Genomic DNA, 18,444 nt, shown 5'->3' with positions numbered 1-18,444 from the left:
TCTTTCCCACAAGTGAAAACACCACTTGCAGATTGGCTTCCATGCTCTTTAATTTTGCACAGAAGGTATCAGCCGCTGTAATAGATGTGGCATAAAAACGTAACAGAAATGGATGAATTATTTCATATCATACTTTGATACTATGTTTTGTCAAGACTTACCCTGCCCACAACTCTGGGGAAAGGCGGTCTCTGATTTTCCGGAATTAATATTGCTGTTGCCACAATGGCCCTTTTTTGTCTTAGAATTCCAAGATTACCATCTTCATTCTTAAAGATTTCCTATAAGAGAAAAATGAGTGAGGTAATTATCCAAGACCTCCAGGACAGCATGAATTTATTATCCCTATTGCATAGATCTTAATTTCTGAATAAAAAAATTCCGGTGCCAGGACCTTGCTAATACATTCTCTCAACCCTCATTAGCAGGAAGAGTATGGTTAGTTCAAGCCTCGAACCAGTTTTGTGATAAATGAAGATTATCTTTAAACTATTCAGTCTGATCTTCGAGATAATTCCATTTATGGTGATGCCAATAATGATTCATGCATGCACTTTTCATCTTGCATTCCCGTAGCCTAACTTCAGCCTAAGTAAGAAAAAGCAGCCTACCTTGAAAGCAACCACGATATCTCTATAAATCTCCACCTCTGACTGTGCTAACTTCCCAGCTGATGAACCTGTTAAATCTTAAAAACTATATGAGGTCTGGCAAGCTAAGTGCTTGGGTAGGAGGCCTGCAGATAAACCAGGGTTGGGAACCTCCGACCTGTCGGCCGCACACAGTTCATCAGGGCTAGCATCTGGTGGGCTGGGACACAATTGTTTACTTGAGCATTCACAGGCACAGCCGCTCACAGCTTCCAGTGGCTACAGTTCACTGTTCTCAGCCAATAGGAGCTGTAGGAAGTGGTGGCCCAGCCCACGCTGTTCCCTGCAGCTCCCATTGGCCGGGAATGGTGAACCATGGCCACTGGAACCTGCAAGCGGCTTTGCCTGCAGACACTCAGTTAAACAAACTGTCTGGCAGCCCACCAGCTGTTAACCTTGACAAACCACCTGCTGCCAGCATGCTGGAGGTTCTGATAGAAAACCTCTGATAAAGGAGGCATTGGTTAATTAGGATCACATTTCTATCTGAGTCAGGTAAAATCAGCCCTCAAAACCTGGTGCTAAGTCTCATGCATTTAAGATGTTGGTTGGGGATCAGTTGTGAAAGTGAAAGGGGTTTTTGATCATTTTTGGTCATTGAAGACCCCATGCAAATGTTGAAAAGATAGTAACTATATCCCTGGGTGAATCTGTAAATTCTAGTAAGAATAATTATATCCTACATTCTAATACACTTCTGGACCCAAACTCTTGTGTGCAGGTGTTCTTAAAATAGCTGCTGCAGTATCCCCTTCTCCCTGAGATGGATGCATTTCAATGATGGCTGTGACACCCTTGAAATTTTGTAAATGAGCTTGTTACGGGTGCGTCTACACTGCACCCTTAGCTCGAAATAAGATATGCAATTTGCATAATGCAAATTGCGTATCTTATTTCGATTCTGTTTTGAAATAGGCTATTTCGAAATTTGGCATGTCGACACGGTGCCAAATTTTGAAATAACACACTATTTTGATGCATCCCTTATGCCTCATGAAACAAGGGAATAAGCAGGTCTGCTATATTTCACAATAGCAGACATGTTCAAAAGATGCGGAGTAGCTATTTTGGGTTACCTCTGGTATCCCGAAATAGCCTTGAAGTGTAAACATACCCTAAAAGGAATTGTTTCTGTGTCCACAAACAACAATGAGCTGTTTTTGCTGCTCTCTGTCTAGGGCTACGGCTACACTAGGAGCTTTTCAGGAAGAGGCAATGAAAATGAAGTGAGGATTACCAGAGGCGGCATAAGGATCTTGTGAAAAAAGGGGGTTTTGTGCAAAACAGCCACAGCCACACTGCTTGTTTTTGCACAAAAACCTCTTGCAGAAAAATGGACTGGAAGAGATTATACAAATGAAGCCCAGGAAAATACTAATCCACACTTCATTTGCATTGCCTCTTCCGTAGTGTAGACATAGCCTACGTGTCTCTGTCTAATATACAATCTGCAGTAACTGAACACTGTTCCCTTAATGAGGTTCAGTGTCAGTTTCCACACTTGACAATGAACAGAAAGCAGGGGAAACTCAGGCCCACAACAGTCAGCTAATCCTACTGAAGTCAAAGAGGAGGATGAACTATCAAGAGAATCCATTTTCAACCTTATTACTTTGAGGCCCACCCTAATAATATCTATTTTCCCTCCATCCCATGAGCATTGCCACTTCTCTCTAGTCTTTCCATCTGCAAGGCACTTGGGTCCCTGTTTTTGTTTGTCTTTCCATTTCTCTCCCAAAAGAATTTTGCCTAATAAAAATTCATGAGAAAGTTGAAGGCAAAAACATTGGAAGTGTCAAATAAAATAGAAAGAGCTGAATTCTATCCAAAGGCAAATGTACAATACAGTAAAGCTTTCAAATTCACTTACGCTCTAAATGCAGGCAGGGGGTTAGACTGCTATGTGGCTGTGACACGGCTAAGGAGAGTGACAAGGCCTGAACATTGGTATGTCGAAAATGAAAAGGCTCCTTTACTTATCTCAGGAGAAATAAAACTGTAGTGATGACAACTTTGATCCGTGCTGACTCCCGGTCTCATGAAGGGCTACATTATATTGAACATAAGATCAGCCAGTCTGGGCCTGACCAAAGGTCCATCTAGCTCAGTATCCTGTCTTCCGACAGTGGCCAATACTAGGTACCCAGAGGGAGTGAACAGAACAGGGAATCATCAAGTGATCCTTCCCCGTCGTCCATTTCTAGCCTCTGGCAAACAGAGACTATGGACACCATTCCTGCCCAATCTGGCTAATAGCTATTGACGGGTCTACCTCCATGAATGTATCTAGTTCTTTTTGAACCCCGCTACAGTCTTAGACTTCACAGCACCTCTGGCAAGGAATTTCACAGGTTGAGTGTGCGCTGTGTGAAGAATTGCTTCCTTTTGCTTGTTTTTAACTTGCTACCTATTAATTTCATGTGGTGACCCCCCATTCCTTCTATAACGGGAAGGAGTAAATAATTCAGGAAAAGGAGACTCTCCCACAAATGCCTTTGCGCATGAATGTGAAAATGATTTAAATGTATTCCTGCCTGCAGTATTCAGTAGGAGGCATTTCCAGATGCACAGCACTCAAAGGCATGGTTAATGTTCAGCAATAGCCAGATAATACCTTGCACAAAATTCCCACATGTGTTACTGAATCATGGTGCCTTATTTCTATTTTCTGCTGCCAAATACAAATTAGAGCTAGTTCTGTCTAGAACCCATTTCCATTAGTACTGGAAGACTTGAGTCATGAACAATTAATTCATACATTTTCCCACAACTGATCATCATTAATCCTTTCCAGATTTTTCCCCCGTTGCAAAAAGCCAACAATCTTGTAACTGGTCATTGCTTCAGGCCACATTTATTATCACAAAGTGTTGGAGGTGCCAAAAAGGGTATGAGGACTAGAAGCCCTCATTGCTGCATTTATGAGCAAGAATTTGGAGCAACAACGGAGAATTTTTCTGGGGTTTTACAAGAAGACCAGTGCAGAGTAGGATGGGGTTTCGGTAGTTTAATCAGAGATGTCTGAATACTCATATAAAGTAAATTTCACCCCTGCCTAGATGACTGTTCACCATTTACATCTGATTGGTGACTTCTTAATGGTGGATTTCTCCTGCTTTTCATCTGTGGCAAGTAAGGGGATGCTGCCTCTCTGCACTGGAGCACATTTCAGCCATCACTCAGCTCTGGCTAGTTAAGCTAAAAGTCTGTGTGCATCACTATCAAGTTCATATACACAGAATGAAAAAAAAAAGAAAAGGGAAGCTGAAGAATCCTATGCAGGATGCTATGTAGTCACTGTACTGCAAGTGACTGCCAATACTTCCTTTTCAAAGCAGAAGGGGAAATTGTACTGGGCACTAGCAGCTGGCAAATGCTGAGTTGTTAATGGTGATCAATCTGCCAACACAAAAGTCCAGGATTTGGGAATTGCGTGCTTGTACACAGCTTGATCCAATGAACACAGAAGTCACAGAAAAGATTTGCATCCACTGCAATGCATACTCAACCAGGCCTGTCATTTGTGTATGTAATCACTGTAGACAGATGTCTCTTTTTCATTTCCTGGCGCACACTGTGATGATTAGGCAATCCGTTCAAAGGGAAAAAGTTATACCTTTTGATAACTTTGTAAGCTAAGGTATGTCTAGACTGCATCCCTCTGTCGGCAGAGGGATGCAGATTAGGCAGGTCGACATTGCAAATGAGGCAGGGATTTGCAGGAGGCATAAGGGATTTGTTGAAAAAGGCTTTCTTTCTCAACAGATCCCCCTATACATTGCTGCTTTTTGCCGACAAAGTGCTGAGTTGGCAAAACGTGGTGGCCATTTTTATGCAAATTAGGTGCAGGATATTTAAATCCCTGCCTCATTTGCAATGTCGACCTGCCTGCTGACAGAGGGATGCAGTCTAGACATACCCTAGTGTCTCCAGAACTCGTAACAGACTTTGCTAGGTCCTGGGCAATGTGTGTGTGGGTGAAAGAGAGGGGGATTTGGCTCCAGGGCCCCCAAAGGGGCATAGCTTTGGGCAGCAGGGGTGGGGTTAGGGGCAGCCAGCCCTCAGTTCCTTCTGGTCTATGCCACACCTCCTCCAGCCACCTGGAGCACACCACACACAGGGCTCCGACAGCGATTTAAATGGCCTTGAGCTGTTGCCTCAGTAGCAGTGGTCATGGTCCAGAGCCCATGGCCTCTTTACATAGTTGAGCCCCAGGGCAGGGGCGGATATAGGGCAGGGCGAGCGGGGCGGCCTCCCCAGACCCCGCGCTTCAAAAAGCCCCGCGCATGCACCGTGGCAAAGGGGGGGCCCTGCGGAATTATGCTGCCCGAGGCTCCGCAAAACAGTCATCCGCCCCTGCCCCAGGGCATCTGCTCCTTTTGCCCTCTTCCCCCATTGGCAGCCCTGATGGTCTCAGTCTCACTTTAGTGTTATTACTGTACTACAATATTAGGTTCTCTTAGAAAACTGCACCCCAAATAAAAATGCTGTCTCTGCAATAGGATTTTGTTACAGAAATGACAGATGCAGGCCCTTGCCACTGGTAACTGGTGAGTAGCAGAACTCAAGCCTTCTTCAGGCTGTTTGTGCCGAGTGCGTTAGTAGGATTGGGCCAGGCAGCTCTAAAGACCCTATCTGGCTGAATGAAAGGCAACAGAAAGACTCCCACAATGTTGGTGCAAAGGAGTTAATCATGGGTGCCCATTGAATGGGTTCGACCTCAGATCTGCCACCCTATTTAAAAGACAGTGTGCTAAACTCCATTTACATTTAGCATGGCAATTGTGCTACAATAGAGCTTTTCTTCAAAGAGCATCTCCCTCTCAACAAATAAGGAAGTAGGAGGCGGAATTAGCATGATTTAATTGTAAATTTTTCACAGAAATATTTCATCTAGTCACTTATAAGGACTCAGTGACTGTCTCCCCAGACAATGCAGAATCTGGCCGTCATCCAGCTCTCACTTGACTATCTGACTCACCACTTCAGCAAAAGCTTTGCACCAGGTCTTTCACTTTCCTGAGTGCAATTTTTAGATACAATACCAGTAATTTCATTTAATTTCCTCATCACATTAAGCAAGTAGCAAGCACGGAATCCATTCATTTTTCCAACATTTAGGCATGGGCTAACCCCTTTCCCTCCCTCAAATCTGAATAAATGCAATGACCTTGAGTGGATAGGGGTCAAGTCTACTTAAACTAGAATGTTATATAGACTTCCAAGTTTCCTTGAGGATTCTAAATGCAATTCCCCGCTCCTCCCTCCTCCCCCCCGCCCCATGGGAAGGGTCCCTTTGAGGACTTAATACCCCTTGAAAATTTGAATAAATGGCCTACCCACTTTCCAGTAACAGGCACCATTACTCTTGGCAGAGAAAACTTCATTAGAACTTGTCAGGGGAATACGTTAGATGGCTGAACGCTCATCGATTTGTCACAATAAGGGTTGGAAATATCACTGGAGTGGCAATCTGTAACCCATTATAGGTGACCAGAAAAACAGTGGTGTTTCTTGTCATTTAGTTGCTTTTATAAATCAGGTTTGATGGTGTAAAACTGGGTCAATAGTAGATTCCATTACGGAAAAAAATAAACAAAGTTAATTAACTTTTACGGCAAACATCCCGCCTGTGCCCCTCCCCCACACTCTCCTAAATTGCAGTTGGATATGGTATTCTCTTTCACTCCCATGTTTGTGCTGCATCGCTGTGTGATGTATAAAATCAGATTGAGAGGGCTGCATATCTGTGTTGAGAGACGCTGTCTCTCTTTATCCCTCATCTTCTGTATTTCAGGGGGGCGATGTTTGGCTTATTAAATGTATATTAAGTGCTGTAAATACAGATTATTATAATAACCATCACCAACAGTATTGATAGTAAAAGTTCAAAATGTTTGTCAAAGCTTCAAATCACTGGCATTTATTATTAATACTCTGGAAAGACCCAGCAGTGTTCATGAGCTCTTCATATAGGAGTTAAAGAATAGCTGTTTAAATAAATCATTAGGCCAATGAATAAAATTAAGAATTTTAAAGGCCAGTGATACACAGACACTTGCCCATAAATAGTCTCTCTCTTCATTCCCTATAAATCACACAATACAAACTGCATTGTATCCTTTAAAAGCATAAATCTTACTTGAATTCAGTATACAAGGAGAATCATCTATCTTTGAACATACAGGCTTCAAGGTTTCTGAAGTATGCACAAAAGGGCAGCATCTGGAAATTGCTAGGGGAAAAGTGGATTTAATTGCATAGGTGTGTTTTTACTAGTGTAAGTGTTACATACAGAAATCATTAGCTTGCACAAGTTGATTGATTCCTTGACTTTTCACCAATGCATAAAGTCTGACTGCAGCTTTAGTGTTAATTTAATTAGTGGTGCTAAACGTTTTAGTCTTCTGAAAGGGTAGCAAACAGACTTTATACTCCTTTTTACTGTTCTATATTTTAGAACTCTTGTAAATAATAATTATTTTTTACATGAATTAAAAATAGTCAAATGTACAACTTCCTGTTTTTAACAGTATAAATGAATACTCAAGACCATTCCAGAGAAAACCATTTTATTTCTGCATTGTAGAATTATGTGTTCTATTATTATCTTGGCTGTATGCATTGTGAGGCATGATGTAAAATATCCTCTGTCTACATTCAAGTATAACTTTATCTGAAGGCTCACCTTACTCTGTCAGTAAAAAGTATTCTAAATCAAAGCTGATGATAGACTGAATGCCATTAATTTTCTCTTTCCGCACTCATTAACCACAAAAGTTACTTCTTCTGGGACTAATCCGGAAAGGACAAAGAAATGTAACTTTAAATTAACATTCTAGACTTTTCCTGTCATTATTTACTGTAGTGGGTGTATTTTCATTTAAACCATATTTGAATCACCCCTCTAGCAGGAATGCTCACATTGGCTGCACACTGCTCATTAAATATAATGAGGTACTCTTCGTAGACAAACAACTGATTAGGCTGTGACTGACTGCACATGTCAGACAATATTGCAAAATATGGGCTTAGGGAAAACCACTGTTTTGACCTTATGTCTCAAGTTTCACCTGGACACATTACTAACTCTCATTACTCATCACTTTAAAAAAAACAAACCCTCCACTGATGTGAGGCAGACAGAAATAAGTTGTTTTATAGCAGAGGGCAGGGGAACTCACCCTAAAATAGTGTATTGGTCTGATATCCTGGGTAATTCAGTGCCATTAAAGATGCCCCATACCTTACAGCTTCTCAGTGTGTTCAACCATATTGTAAACAAAGTAATTTTCTTTATGCTCACTATCCTAATGCATTTTGTGCAATAAAATATAATAAAGATAGACTGTGATGGTAACTGTGACCAATATAATGGAGATTTTTCTCCACCCATTTTCCTTTTGGTATCAAAAGATTATACGGGTTTCTCAAATTGAAGTGGTTGGATCTGTAAGTTCTGATTTGTTTGCCTACTTTTTTGTCATTCTACTAGCCAAATACACATTGGTATTACAATTCATCCACAAATTCAATTCTTATGCTAATGGACTCAATCATGATGAGGGATGGTTGGGATACTATCAACCTAACATTCAGTGAAGGTGCAAACAGCTCTTTGTGTAGATTCCTGTGTTAGGAAGGGTACTATCTATTGACTTTGATTCTTATCTGCTTCATTTTAACTTCCCAATATTCAGGTGCTTACTGATTCCCAGCTCTGCCTTCTTGTTTTTCCCTTTGATTTCCCATACACTCTGCTCCTTATTTCCCACTCTCTCCTTTTTTTCCTCCCCCCTTCTCTCCTATTTATTTTGGGTTTGCACATCCTAAACTCAAAACTCCGATCATCTGAAGAACTGGGCTGTGCCCACAAAAGCTCATGACACCATCTACATGTTTTGTTAGTCTATAAAGTACTACCAGATCATCTGTTGTTTTTTTATATTTTCTGTTGCCTATTTCAATGGAGTTGAACAGAAAATGCAAACTTGTCTTTTAAACCACCTGCTTTTCTGAGTTTCTGCAATTAGTTTTCACACCTTTCTATAGATTTACCTAGGTCACTTCTGGCATGAAGGTAGTGTCATCATTTGGGAGATTTCTAAAATCAGATCTTTAACAGATAATTGCTGGGTAAGAATTTAAAAGCATGTCATGCCTAAAATCTGAAAGTACTGACTGAACTGAGTGAACATATTCTTCTCCCAGATGCTTATAATATCAAAGGAAATGCTAGAGGCTAAATCTGAAATGTTGGGAGATGTATGGAGGAGAGGGCTCCTTGACTCCCCATTTCTTCTTTTGTGCTTTTCAAAATAATGCTGGTAGTGATGAGCCAGCAGTCTGTATTTTAGCTTGTGTAATGTTCATAAGAGTCACTGACTTCAATGGCATAGAAAAAAGGGCTGTTCTCTCTTACCTCCTTTTAAGTCTGTTTAATATTTGAGGTGTAAAATATTCCACTTTCAAAGGACATTGGAAACACTGTGGGGAAATTGTCCTAGCCAGTTAGGAAACATACTCCAAATACCCATTTCATGTTAATAATTCTTCACAAAAATTCATCCCTGTATTAAAAGAATAAAAGGCCTTTGCACAATAGAGTTTCTAGCATGTACAAGGTGAAAATATGAAAGTGCAAATATTCCCAGTGATTTCTAAAGTCTCTTGGTACATTTTTAAGGTGCCTAAATAACTAACAATCTGCTTGAAGTGATTTGTCAAGGATCACACAGGATGCAATGTGTCAGAGTGAGCAAGTGAACTAGGGTCCTTTGATCTGCACACTCCAGCCACTGAGTGATCCTTCTTCCCTGCATACATTCTATGGATTCAGCCCTGCAGCTTCTGCTTAGCCCTCATGTCGTACATCTCCGTACTCCGTGTTTTCACTTTGAAAAGAGAAGGTGTTGCACCGGGAACTCCTCAGGTTCTTGTATACCAGGGAGCAATTCCAGTCTACCCAGGGGTGAAATGAGGGGTGGTGTTTGGTACAGGGCAGTACCTTGCAGATATGCCCAAAATGTTCTTTCTGAAAGACCATCAGAGCTGGTGTACCATTCCGTTTCCCTTTCCCTGGCACTTGCGGTCCTGCACTCCTTGTAAAACAGCTTCCACCTTTGCTGCAGGGCAGCTAGCATAAGGCTCACAGAGAAAAAAACCTGAACATGTCTGATAAGTAGGTGCTGTATTGCTTATCCGCCATGGAGCTCATTCCATTCTGACTCTGACGTGCAAAAGCAATTACACGGTATCCCAAAGCAATAATACTGTATGTAAAAATAATACCGCTAGCTTAATGGATCGAGTGTGTGCCGTCCTAATCACATGTCTCTGTGCACACAGGCCCCCAGCAACGCAAGCACTCTCTTTTCCCTCCAACCCCAAAAGGCTCAAAATCTCTCTTTCCCCAAATGGGCCTGCTCTTTCCTCCCAACAAATGGTCAGTTTTCCCTCCCAGCCCCCACAAGCCTCTCCATTTTCCTTTCCCTTTCCCTCCAAGCCTCAGGTTCTTCATACAGAGCCTTAGTTCTCACCACAGTCCCCTCAAATACCCCCAGCCTCTTTGCCATCCCTCCCCCAACACCCACCTCTCTTCACCCACTTCCCTTAAATGCTACCTCTTTTGCTTAAACTGAATCTTACCCTTTCCATCTCCTTTCCCCCTTTTCATGGGAAAGCATCAACATCCTTTCACTCTTCATCTCAGTCATTTCTTCCTCCTCTCATCTCCTCCAGTGACAGATACAGCAATTCTCTGCAATATCCTACTGTATTAAGTGTATTAGACTGGCACTGTATGTAACCTCTCTAGCCCAGCGGTTTTCAAACTTCTTTTCTCATGACCCAGTCGAAGAAAATTGTTGATGGCAGTGACCCAACATAATTTGACTAGAATGTGGGCCCTGAGATGGGGCTGAGGATGAAAGCTGAGGGGGCTTCGGCTTTGGGGAGCCTAAGGCTGAGGCAGGAGGGGTTTACTATGATTATCTCCCACTCAGTGGTACAACAGGGGTGCTAAGGCAGCTTCCTGCCTCTCCTGGCACCACAGACTATACTGCACCCTAGAAGCAGCCAGAAGCAGGTTCCCAGCCAATAAGAATGCGGAGCTAGTACTCAGGGCAGTGTACAGAACCCTCTCCCCCTAGGAACCGATCCTGTTTCTGGAAGTCCGTGGGGCCAGGACAGGCCTTAGCATCCCCTTTGGTCACCTGATGGCCCTGCAGCAATGAGACCCAGTGTCTGACATTCCAGTACTGGGTCACGACCCATAGTTTGAAAACCACTGCTCTAGAGAGAAAGGTGATAGAGTTGAGCCCTGGGAGTTGAAAAGACTACATTGAAAAGGTGGCAGACAAGTATGGCATTTTGGGACAAGTGTGAAATAGATTTCCTGGGGAATTCCTGGGGAGAGGATAAGGCAAATTTCTCAACTCTAGTTATGAGTGGGCCTGGGCATCCTATCACAGCTGGGAGCCCTGGGCCCATTTGACAGTGCAGGGTAGGGATGGCAGGTTCTGGGAGGTGTGGAGGACTGGCTGCTCCAGCCTCACATCTTCTGATCAATGCACGCCCCTTCTGAAAGTGCAGAGCCAGGACCCCTCACCTTGCCTCAGCGCCTGGCATATCTATCTTCACCAGACTATTTCCAGTCTTTCATGGTTCCAATCTCCCAGCTCTGCCACTTTGAATTTTGAATTCAAGTGGTCTATTTTAAAATACAATGCTAATTCATAGACGCTTTCAACTGAAAACAGATTGGAGCACAGAGCTCTCATTTCCAATCTTCCTTCCCCCATGTAATAGCTAACGAGGCACTCTTGTGCAAAATTTGTCGGTGATTCTAGACCTAAAAATTGCCTTGCATAAAGTGGAGAGGCAAGGCAGCTCTTTTTCAGTTTTATAACAATGTGCTGCATTTGAAAACAAGGAAGAATTCAGGGCAGGTCACATAGGTTTGCTGGATTCTGCAGTATGCCAAAGGAGCTTCCTAGAATTTTTCCCTATACACGAATGATGTGCTAAAGAATTTAAGCTTCCACTGCTATTACAGCTCTGTGCATTTCCTACGCAGAGGCTGCTAATATGAACATGGGAAGTGATGGTCTGTGAGGAAGAAAAAATGCCCTGTTACAACAAGGCTGAGGTCAAATTCCTCCTTTACCAAGCCAGATTGGAACCTGGGCCTACAGAGCGGAAACATTAGCCTGTAAATCTACTTTACAACTTGGTCCTTATTCCTACTCCTCGGTCCAGATTAATTAACTGGCATTATCAAGTTGATCCTAAGAGCTTAATTCAGTTCCGAGATACAAAGATGAGTGTTAACAATGGCTCTGTGAACATTCCATCAGAATGATTCTGGAGCCAGACTAAATCTGTCCAACATGAAATTAGTGGATCTGATGATCCATTCTATTACACCCATTTTAGGTCAGTGACTCGGCTGAAGGCAAAGGACTCAGAACAGTAATACACTGAAGATAGTGGACAATTAGCCCCCTTAAATTTATAATCTACCTTCTAGACTACAGATGGAATGTTCTCAACAAAAATATCAGAGAGAGCCATATCACTTTTATGAGTGCAAGAGTTTTTTTATGTGGATCCTAATTTAGATAAAGGATAGCAAATACTCATATGTACAAAGCTATCTCTCAAGTTACTGCTATTGTTATCCAATAAGCACATATCTATTGAAGGTGGGCATTATTTTATGTTCAATTTTACCTCCAAATCCAACTTTTTCTGTGCACATAATAGAAGTTAGTGGATTTGGGGTCTAGTTCCACCTATTTCAGATCACATCTCACCCCCTTTGGAAGAATCTTCCACTACAGACATGGGAGATGCAGATGAGAAGAACCAGCCTTTTGTAAAGGATGGGGTCCTTGTTGATTCTTCATCAGATGTAGGACCCCTCAGCCCCCTTACCTGCATACTGTAAATAGAGTAAAATTTAGGCCAGTCACAGGATGGATCAGACATTATTAAAAATCAGGAATAACACCACTGCCCTGTTGGAACACACTAATGTGTGTCAACCTCTGGCATCACACTCCTGGCAAAAGGTCATCAGAGAATGCCTAAAAGGAAGGGTGCCTAAATGCATGAACCAGGGCTGGCCTTACTATGAAGCAAACTGAGGCAGCCACCTCAGGTGCCAGACTGTGGGGGGCGCCACTAGGACCCAGAGTGTAGAAAATTGTGTCTGCTGCTGGTGCATATGTAGGTAGCAGAGCAGTACCATGACAGGAGTAGAACAGGAAGAAGGCAGAATTGAGACCTTTCAAAGTTTTGGCCCAAGCAAGGGACCACGGGGGTCTCATTTGAGCTCCCTGCCTCAGGTGCCAAAATGTGGTGGGCCAGCCTTGGCATGAATTTATTTAAGCTTAAGTTCTTTACTGTAGCTTGGTGATCTTTTACCACAAGAGATGAGGCTTGATAATAAGCCCTTTCAAAAGTCCTGAGCACCCCACAGCTCCTGTTGACTACAGTGGCTTACTTGGAAAAGAAGGCTGGTCCTCAGATTAGAGCACTAATCAGGGATCTGGGATGCCCAGATTCAATTCTCTGCTCCACCAAAAGTTCCTAGATGATGTGCAAGTCATTGAGTCTCTCTGGGCTTTGTCTTGCCATCTGTAAAATGGGGGACTGAGATATCACAGGGGATGTATGAACATAAATAAGATAATGATTATAAGGCGCTCATGTATTGTGGTTATAGCAGACAAATAAGTGGTGCCCCATAAATAGACAGGTACTCAAGAATTTTGAAAATAAGGCTATTTTATTTAGGTGCCAAAGTCTGAATTTAGGGACTGAATTCCTCCCCTTATTGAGTATATGTCTCAACTGGGCTGTTCACAATGTTTCCTCCTAGATCATTTTTTCTTGAAAAGTAATATATAATTCAGGATTGATCAGTATATATAAGTCGTTTAAATTGTTCCTTCCAACGTGCATTACCTTTCCTTGTACTCATCTGCAGTGAATTTCATCTGCTATCATGTTGCCCAATTACCTCGCTTTGTAGGTCCTTCAGGATTTACTCACAGTCTTCTTTGGCCTTGATCCACCTAAATAATTGGGTGTCAAAGAATTCTGACACCTTGAAATGTGTGAAAAGGATTATCCTTCATCTGTGCTGAGTATAGTTTTGAACAAAGAGAATCTGTATGAGGGCATCATGCAATGCTAGAAGGATATGCAAGTCTTTTGAAAGAAAGGAATATGTGATTATATGTGGCTCTTCTATGAAATAAATTCTATATTCCAGCTGTTGTCACAGTTGTTATTATAGATATTATTAAATCTGATGTCATTTTAAATCCTCATACTTGGAAACAACACTAAATTTTAGAGGCCCTTTGCCCTAAATATAATTAACGAACTTGACCCAACTTCCTCAGGAGGCAAATCAAATTTTAAGACGACCTGAGTGAGCATGCAAATGTCAGAGCACTTAGGGGTATGTCTACACTGCAATGAAAAATCCGTGGTTTGCCCAGGCCAGCTGACTCAGGCTCAGGGGGCTTAGCCTAAGGGGCTATGTAATTGCAGTGAAGACTTTCAGGTTTGGGCTGAAGCCCAGGTTTTAGGATCCTGTATGGAGAATCCCAGAGCCTAGATTAAATACTACACTGCAATTAAGCATCCCTTCAGCCCAAGCCCTGAATCAGCTGGAACAGGCTAGCCATGAGTGTCTATTTTTAATGTGGGCATATCCTTAATATTATACTTTAAAGAGGAAGTGATTTTCCACCTTGACTCTAGCAGAACTAGAGCACCACTGTAATGATCAAGCTAAGAATTATTATGAATTAGCAGTTGTAATTTACTGTTGGAACAAGCTTATAAAAATGGCCTATTAACAATATTCTTACTTTTTTTTTTCTTCTTAATTGTCACTGTTCCATGTTCAACACAATAGGAAATCAGGACAGTGTTTAAGAGCTGATATTGATTTGCACATCATGTTTTGCATGTCACTATGCTACTCAAAAAGGAAGGGGTGCTGACAAGTTAATGAACTCTAGCCACAAGCACATGGGTAATTCAGGGGACAGAGTTAGCACCTGTCTTGTTCTAATCATTTGAGGTCTTGCTTAGGTGAACTTTCTTGATCACTACAAGAAAACTGAAACAGTTTGTTCTTCTAGTAAGCATCAGTGCCAACACTATCAGAAGAAGTCACGAAAATGTGTGGCTGCTTATAGACACCCCGCACTAATTAGTCTAAATGAATCAGTTCTTGCACCTTTACATTTTTTAATATAAGGGATGTTCTAATCCTATGCCAAAAAGTCACTGGGTCTTAGGGCTTCCATAAATGTACTTTTCTGAGAGTTTATATATCTGTTGCTCTGTGCACAAGAAATCTCATTTTAAAAAATAGCTGTTAATTCCCAATAGCAAAGAACATAGTCGGGATAGTTGAATTACCTGTTCATCTAATCCCGTACTTTAACCCTTGTTTAGGATCTTGCATAATTCTATTATAAATTAATGTACTATCAATGAATACATGTTCTCACTCAAAAGCCTCTAACTCTGTCTATGTATACATTTTTATATCCACATTATCAAAGTTTGTAAGACAGGTACATTTACTATGTCATCTCTGACATCTACTCTCAGCAATCCTGATCGAGACACTATGGGTCAAATTTGCTCAGCACAAAAGAGAAGGTGGACATGTCAGGAGCCAATTCTTGTTCCCTGAGTCCTCGGACCAGCCTTGATCTCCATGTGACTTGTAGCTGCTTCCAGAATGGAAGACTATGATGGTAAATTGACCTACAGCACATCCCATCCCACATCTGATACTACTCCAAGGCTGAGAAAAGCAAGCAGAGGCACAAGTTCCAGCTGTGATAGAAATCGCAGGCAGACCTCCTTTACAAAAGAAATTCTCTTCTGGGTATTTGCTACTGGATCCATAGTAGCACAAAGGAGAGGGAAACTGGTGAAAGACTCTGGGCATTTATGTCTTTGAACTAAAGAGTTTGCTTCAAAGTCTCTGCACTAGCTGAAATGCCATGTTTGTTGGTGAGGAAGGATATTAGGGTATGTCTACACTAGCCCCCTAGTTCGAACTAGGGTGGCTAATGTAGGCATTCGAACTTGCAAATGAAACCCGGGATTTAAATATCCTGGGCTTCATTTGTATGTTCCCAGGCGGGCGCCAATTTTAAATCCCCTTAGCTCGAACTGACTGCCCACGGCTACACGTGGCAGTCAGAAGTTAATCCGAACTAAGCCCTTAGTTCGGATTAACTGTTACACTTCTTTGCAGGAGGAGTAACAGTTAATCCGAACTAAGGACTTAGTTTGGATTAACTTCTGACTGCTGCGTATAACCGTGGACAGTCAGTTCAAACTAAGGGGATTTAAAAATGGCGCCCATCCGGGAACATGCAAACGAAGCCCAGGATATTTAAATCCCGGGTTTCATTTGCAAGTTCGAATGCTTACATTAGCCACCCTAGTTCGAACTAGGGGGCTAGTGTAGACATACCCTTAGGCTATGTCTACACTGGCCCCTTCTCCGGAATAGGCATGCTAATTTAGAACTTTGGAATAGGGAAATCTGTGGGGGATTTAAATATCCCCCACGGGATTTAAATAAACATGGCCGCCGCTTTTTTTCCGGCTTGGGGAAAAGCCAGAAAAAAACGTCCAGACTGGCACGATTCTCCGGAATAAAGCCCTATTCCGGAGGATCTCTTATTCCTACTTATTCCTCTTATTCCTAGTTTTCATACTTTCCATCACATTTTCTCCTTCCAGAAGTTCAGGGTGGAGTCTGTAGTGGCATACTACCCTGAATGCCAACGGTTATGCCATGCCTTGCCAGGCATTGCTAGGGTAATAAGAATAAGCAACTGTCTCCGAGGAATAAATTGGTGCAATTCAGCCAACCCACTGGCACAAACAAAACTTTTGTTTTATAAGCTGTGTCTGCACTGTGTTGGGAGCCTGTTATGCTCTGTTGTTGTGCTGACAGTTTTGACAGACAAAGTCATTTCTATGTCTTCTATTACTTACTAGCGGGTGCTGATGTTTCAAGATCCACAGTGATGGGTAAATGCTTCAAGCAGCAATGAAAAAAACACACTACATATACCTAAAGAATATCAATATGAAAAATGCTATTTACCAGAATGGGACAGTATGATTAACAGAAAAAGCTTCTTCCTTTTCCAAAAAAAAAAGGGGGGGGAGGGATTATATTCATAGGCCCCATGATCCACAGGGGCAAGGGTGATTGCACTATTGGGTGTCTTAGTCATTTTAGCCTGATCTAGTTTCCAGTGATATTCAGTTGAACCAATAAGAAGGCAGGACAGGAGGACTGGTTTCTTCTCACCATCTTTTCATTTTGTATCACACAAGTAGCAGGAGCCACCCAAAAAGGCCCATCTGACTAATCAGGCTCACCATATCTGAATTATTTAGAGAAGGGTTGGACAAGCATCCAATTATTTAAAGCAAACCTCTATGGCTACGTCTACATTGGCACCCCTTCCGGAAAAGTGATGCAAATGTAGCACGTTGGAATAGGCAAAAATCTGCGGGGGATTTAAATATCCCCCGCGGCATTTGCATTTTCATGGCTGCCGCTTTTTTCCGGCTTGTAGATAAGCCGGAGAAAAGCACCAGTCTAGACGCAATCCTCCAGAAAATAAGCTCTTTTCCGGAGGATCTCTTATTCCTACTTGAAAGAGATCCTCTGGAAAAGAGCTTATTTTCCGGAGGATCGCGTCTAGACTGGCGCTTTTCTCCGGCTTATCTACAAACCGGAAAAAAGCGGCAGCCATGAAAATGCAAATGCTGCGGGGGATATTTAAATCCCCCACGGATTTTTGCCTATTCCAACGTGCTACATTTGCATCCCTTTTCCGGAAGGGGTGCCAATGTAGACGTAGCCTATATGTTTTACCTAAAACATCCATTTTATTTTTAGAGATACTACTAGTCCCTGTCATATTCATTGTAATTACTGCTAGAACTTTAATACTTCTATAATTGGTATTGTAAAGTGCATCTACTACATCATGCAAGTGCACATAAAATACAACAAAATAGGTTGTCGGGGTAGCTTCACAGCACTACCCATCATCCCTATGGTGCAATAGCTAAATTCTGGTGTTTGTGACTCAGAAAAGTGACATGTTATTAAAAACAGCCTCTTACTCAGAGGTCCGGCTGAGCCCATTATTAAGATAGAGGCCATTTGCCAAATTGTGACCTAAGTTTGGATTTCAAACACCCTCAAGATTTAAGAGTGTTTAGATCAGAAATTTTGGTCCTGACCCTTTCCTGCTTGTAAGTACACTGAAAATTCCTCATTTATTGCTAAACTTGACTTTTTTATATATTAGAAATTCAAATCAAAGTTTCTTGGGCTAACTAGGTGGCTCATCAGGAGCAGCACTCAAGAAGTTTTGGATGAATTCCTGTCACTGCTCATCATTTCAAGGATCATAACCATGGTAGAAGCAGAGTTTCCAGAATGTAACAAGCCAATCAGTAAAAGCTACTCTTCAGACAGATTTCCCAGGAGGGGAAAGAGAGGGAGGAGTTGTTGTAGTGAAGCAAAAATTACTGCAGACAGATATCACTGAGAGAAATGGAAATATAAGGAAAAGGGACAGAAGAGGTAGGGGGTCAGGAGCATGGGGAAAAGGGAGAGAAATAATGTAAAACTGGAGGAAAAGAACAAGAAGAATCTATACTTGCATGATATCCCCCACCCCTGGTTTTGTGTGTTTCTCTTAGCAATATG

At 42.0% G+C, this 18,444-nt stretch overlaps 1 protein-coding gene across 2 annotated transcripts in view; it reads right to left on the bottom strand.

The window, feature by feature from the left end:
* Positions 1-18,444, bottom strand: part of CDH13 (cadherin 13) — a 967,731-nt gene that overhangs the window by 579,312 nt on the left and 369,975 nt on the right. For both annotated transcript variants that reach the window (XM_075939988.2, XM_089781523.1), the window contains exon 4: positions 162-281. In XM_075939988.2, the coding sequence (XP_075796103.2) occupies positions 162-281 (120 nt within the window). The remainder of the gene's footprint in view (positions 1-161; positions 282-18,444) is intronic.

This window comes from Pelodiscus sinensis, chromosome 12 (genome assembly GCF_052426305.1).
Source record: "Pelodiscus sinensis isolate ZL-2025 chromosome 12, ASM5242630v1, whole genome shotgun sequence".
Taxonomy (NCBI): domain Eukaryota; kingdom Metazoa; phylum Chordata; order Testudines; family Trionychidae; genus Pelodiscus; species Pelodiscus sinensis.
Note: the sequence above shows the minus strand (reverse complement) of the source record. Positions and strands in the feature narration are given on the sequence as shown.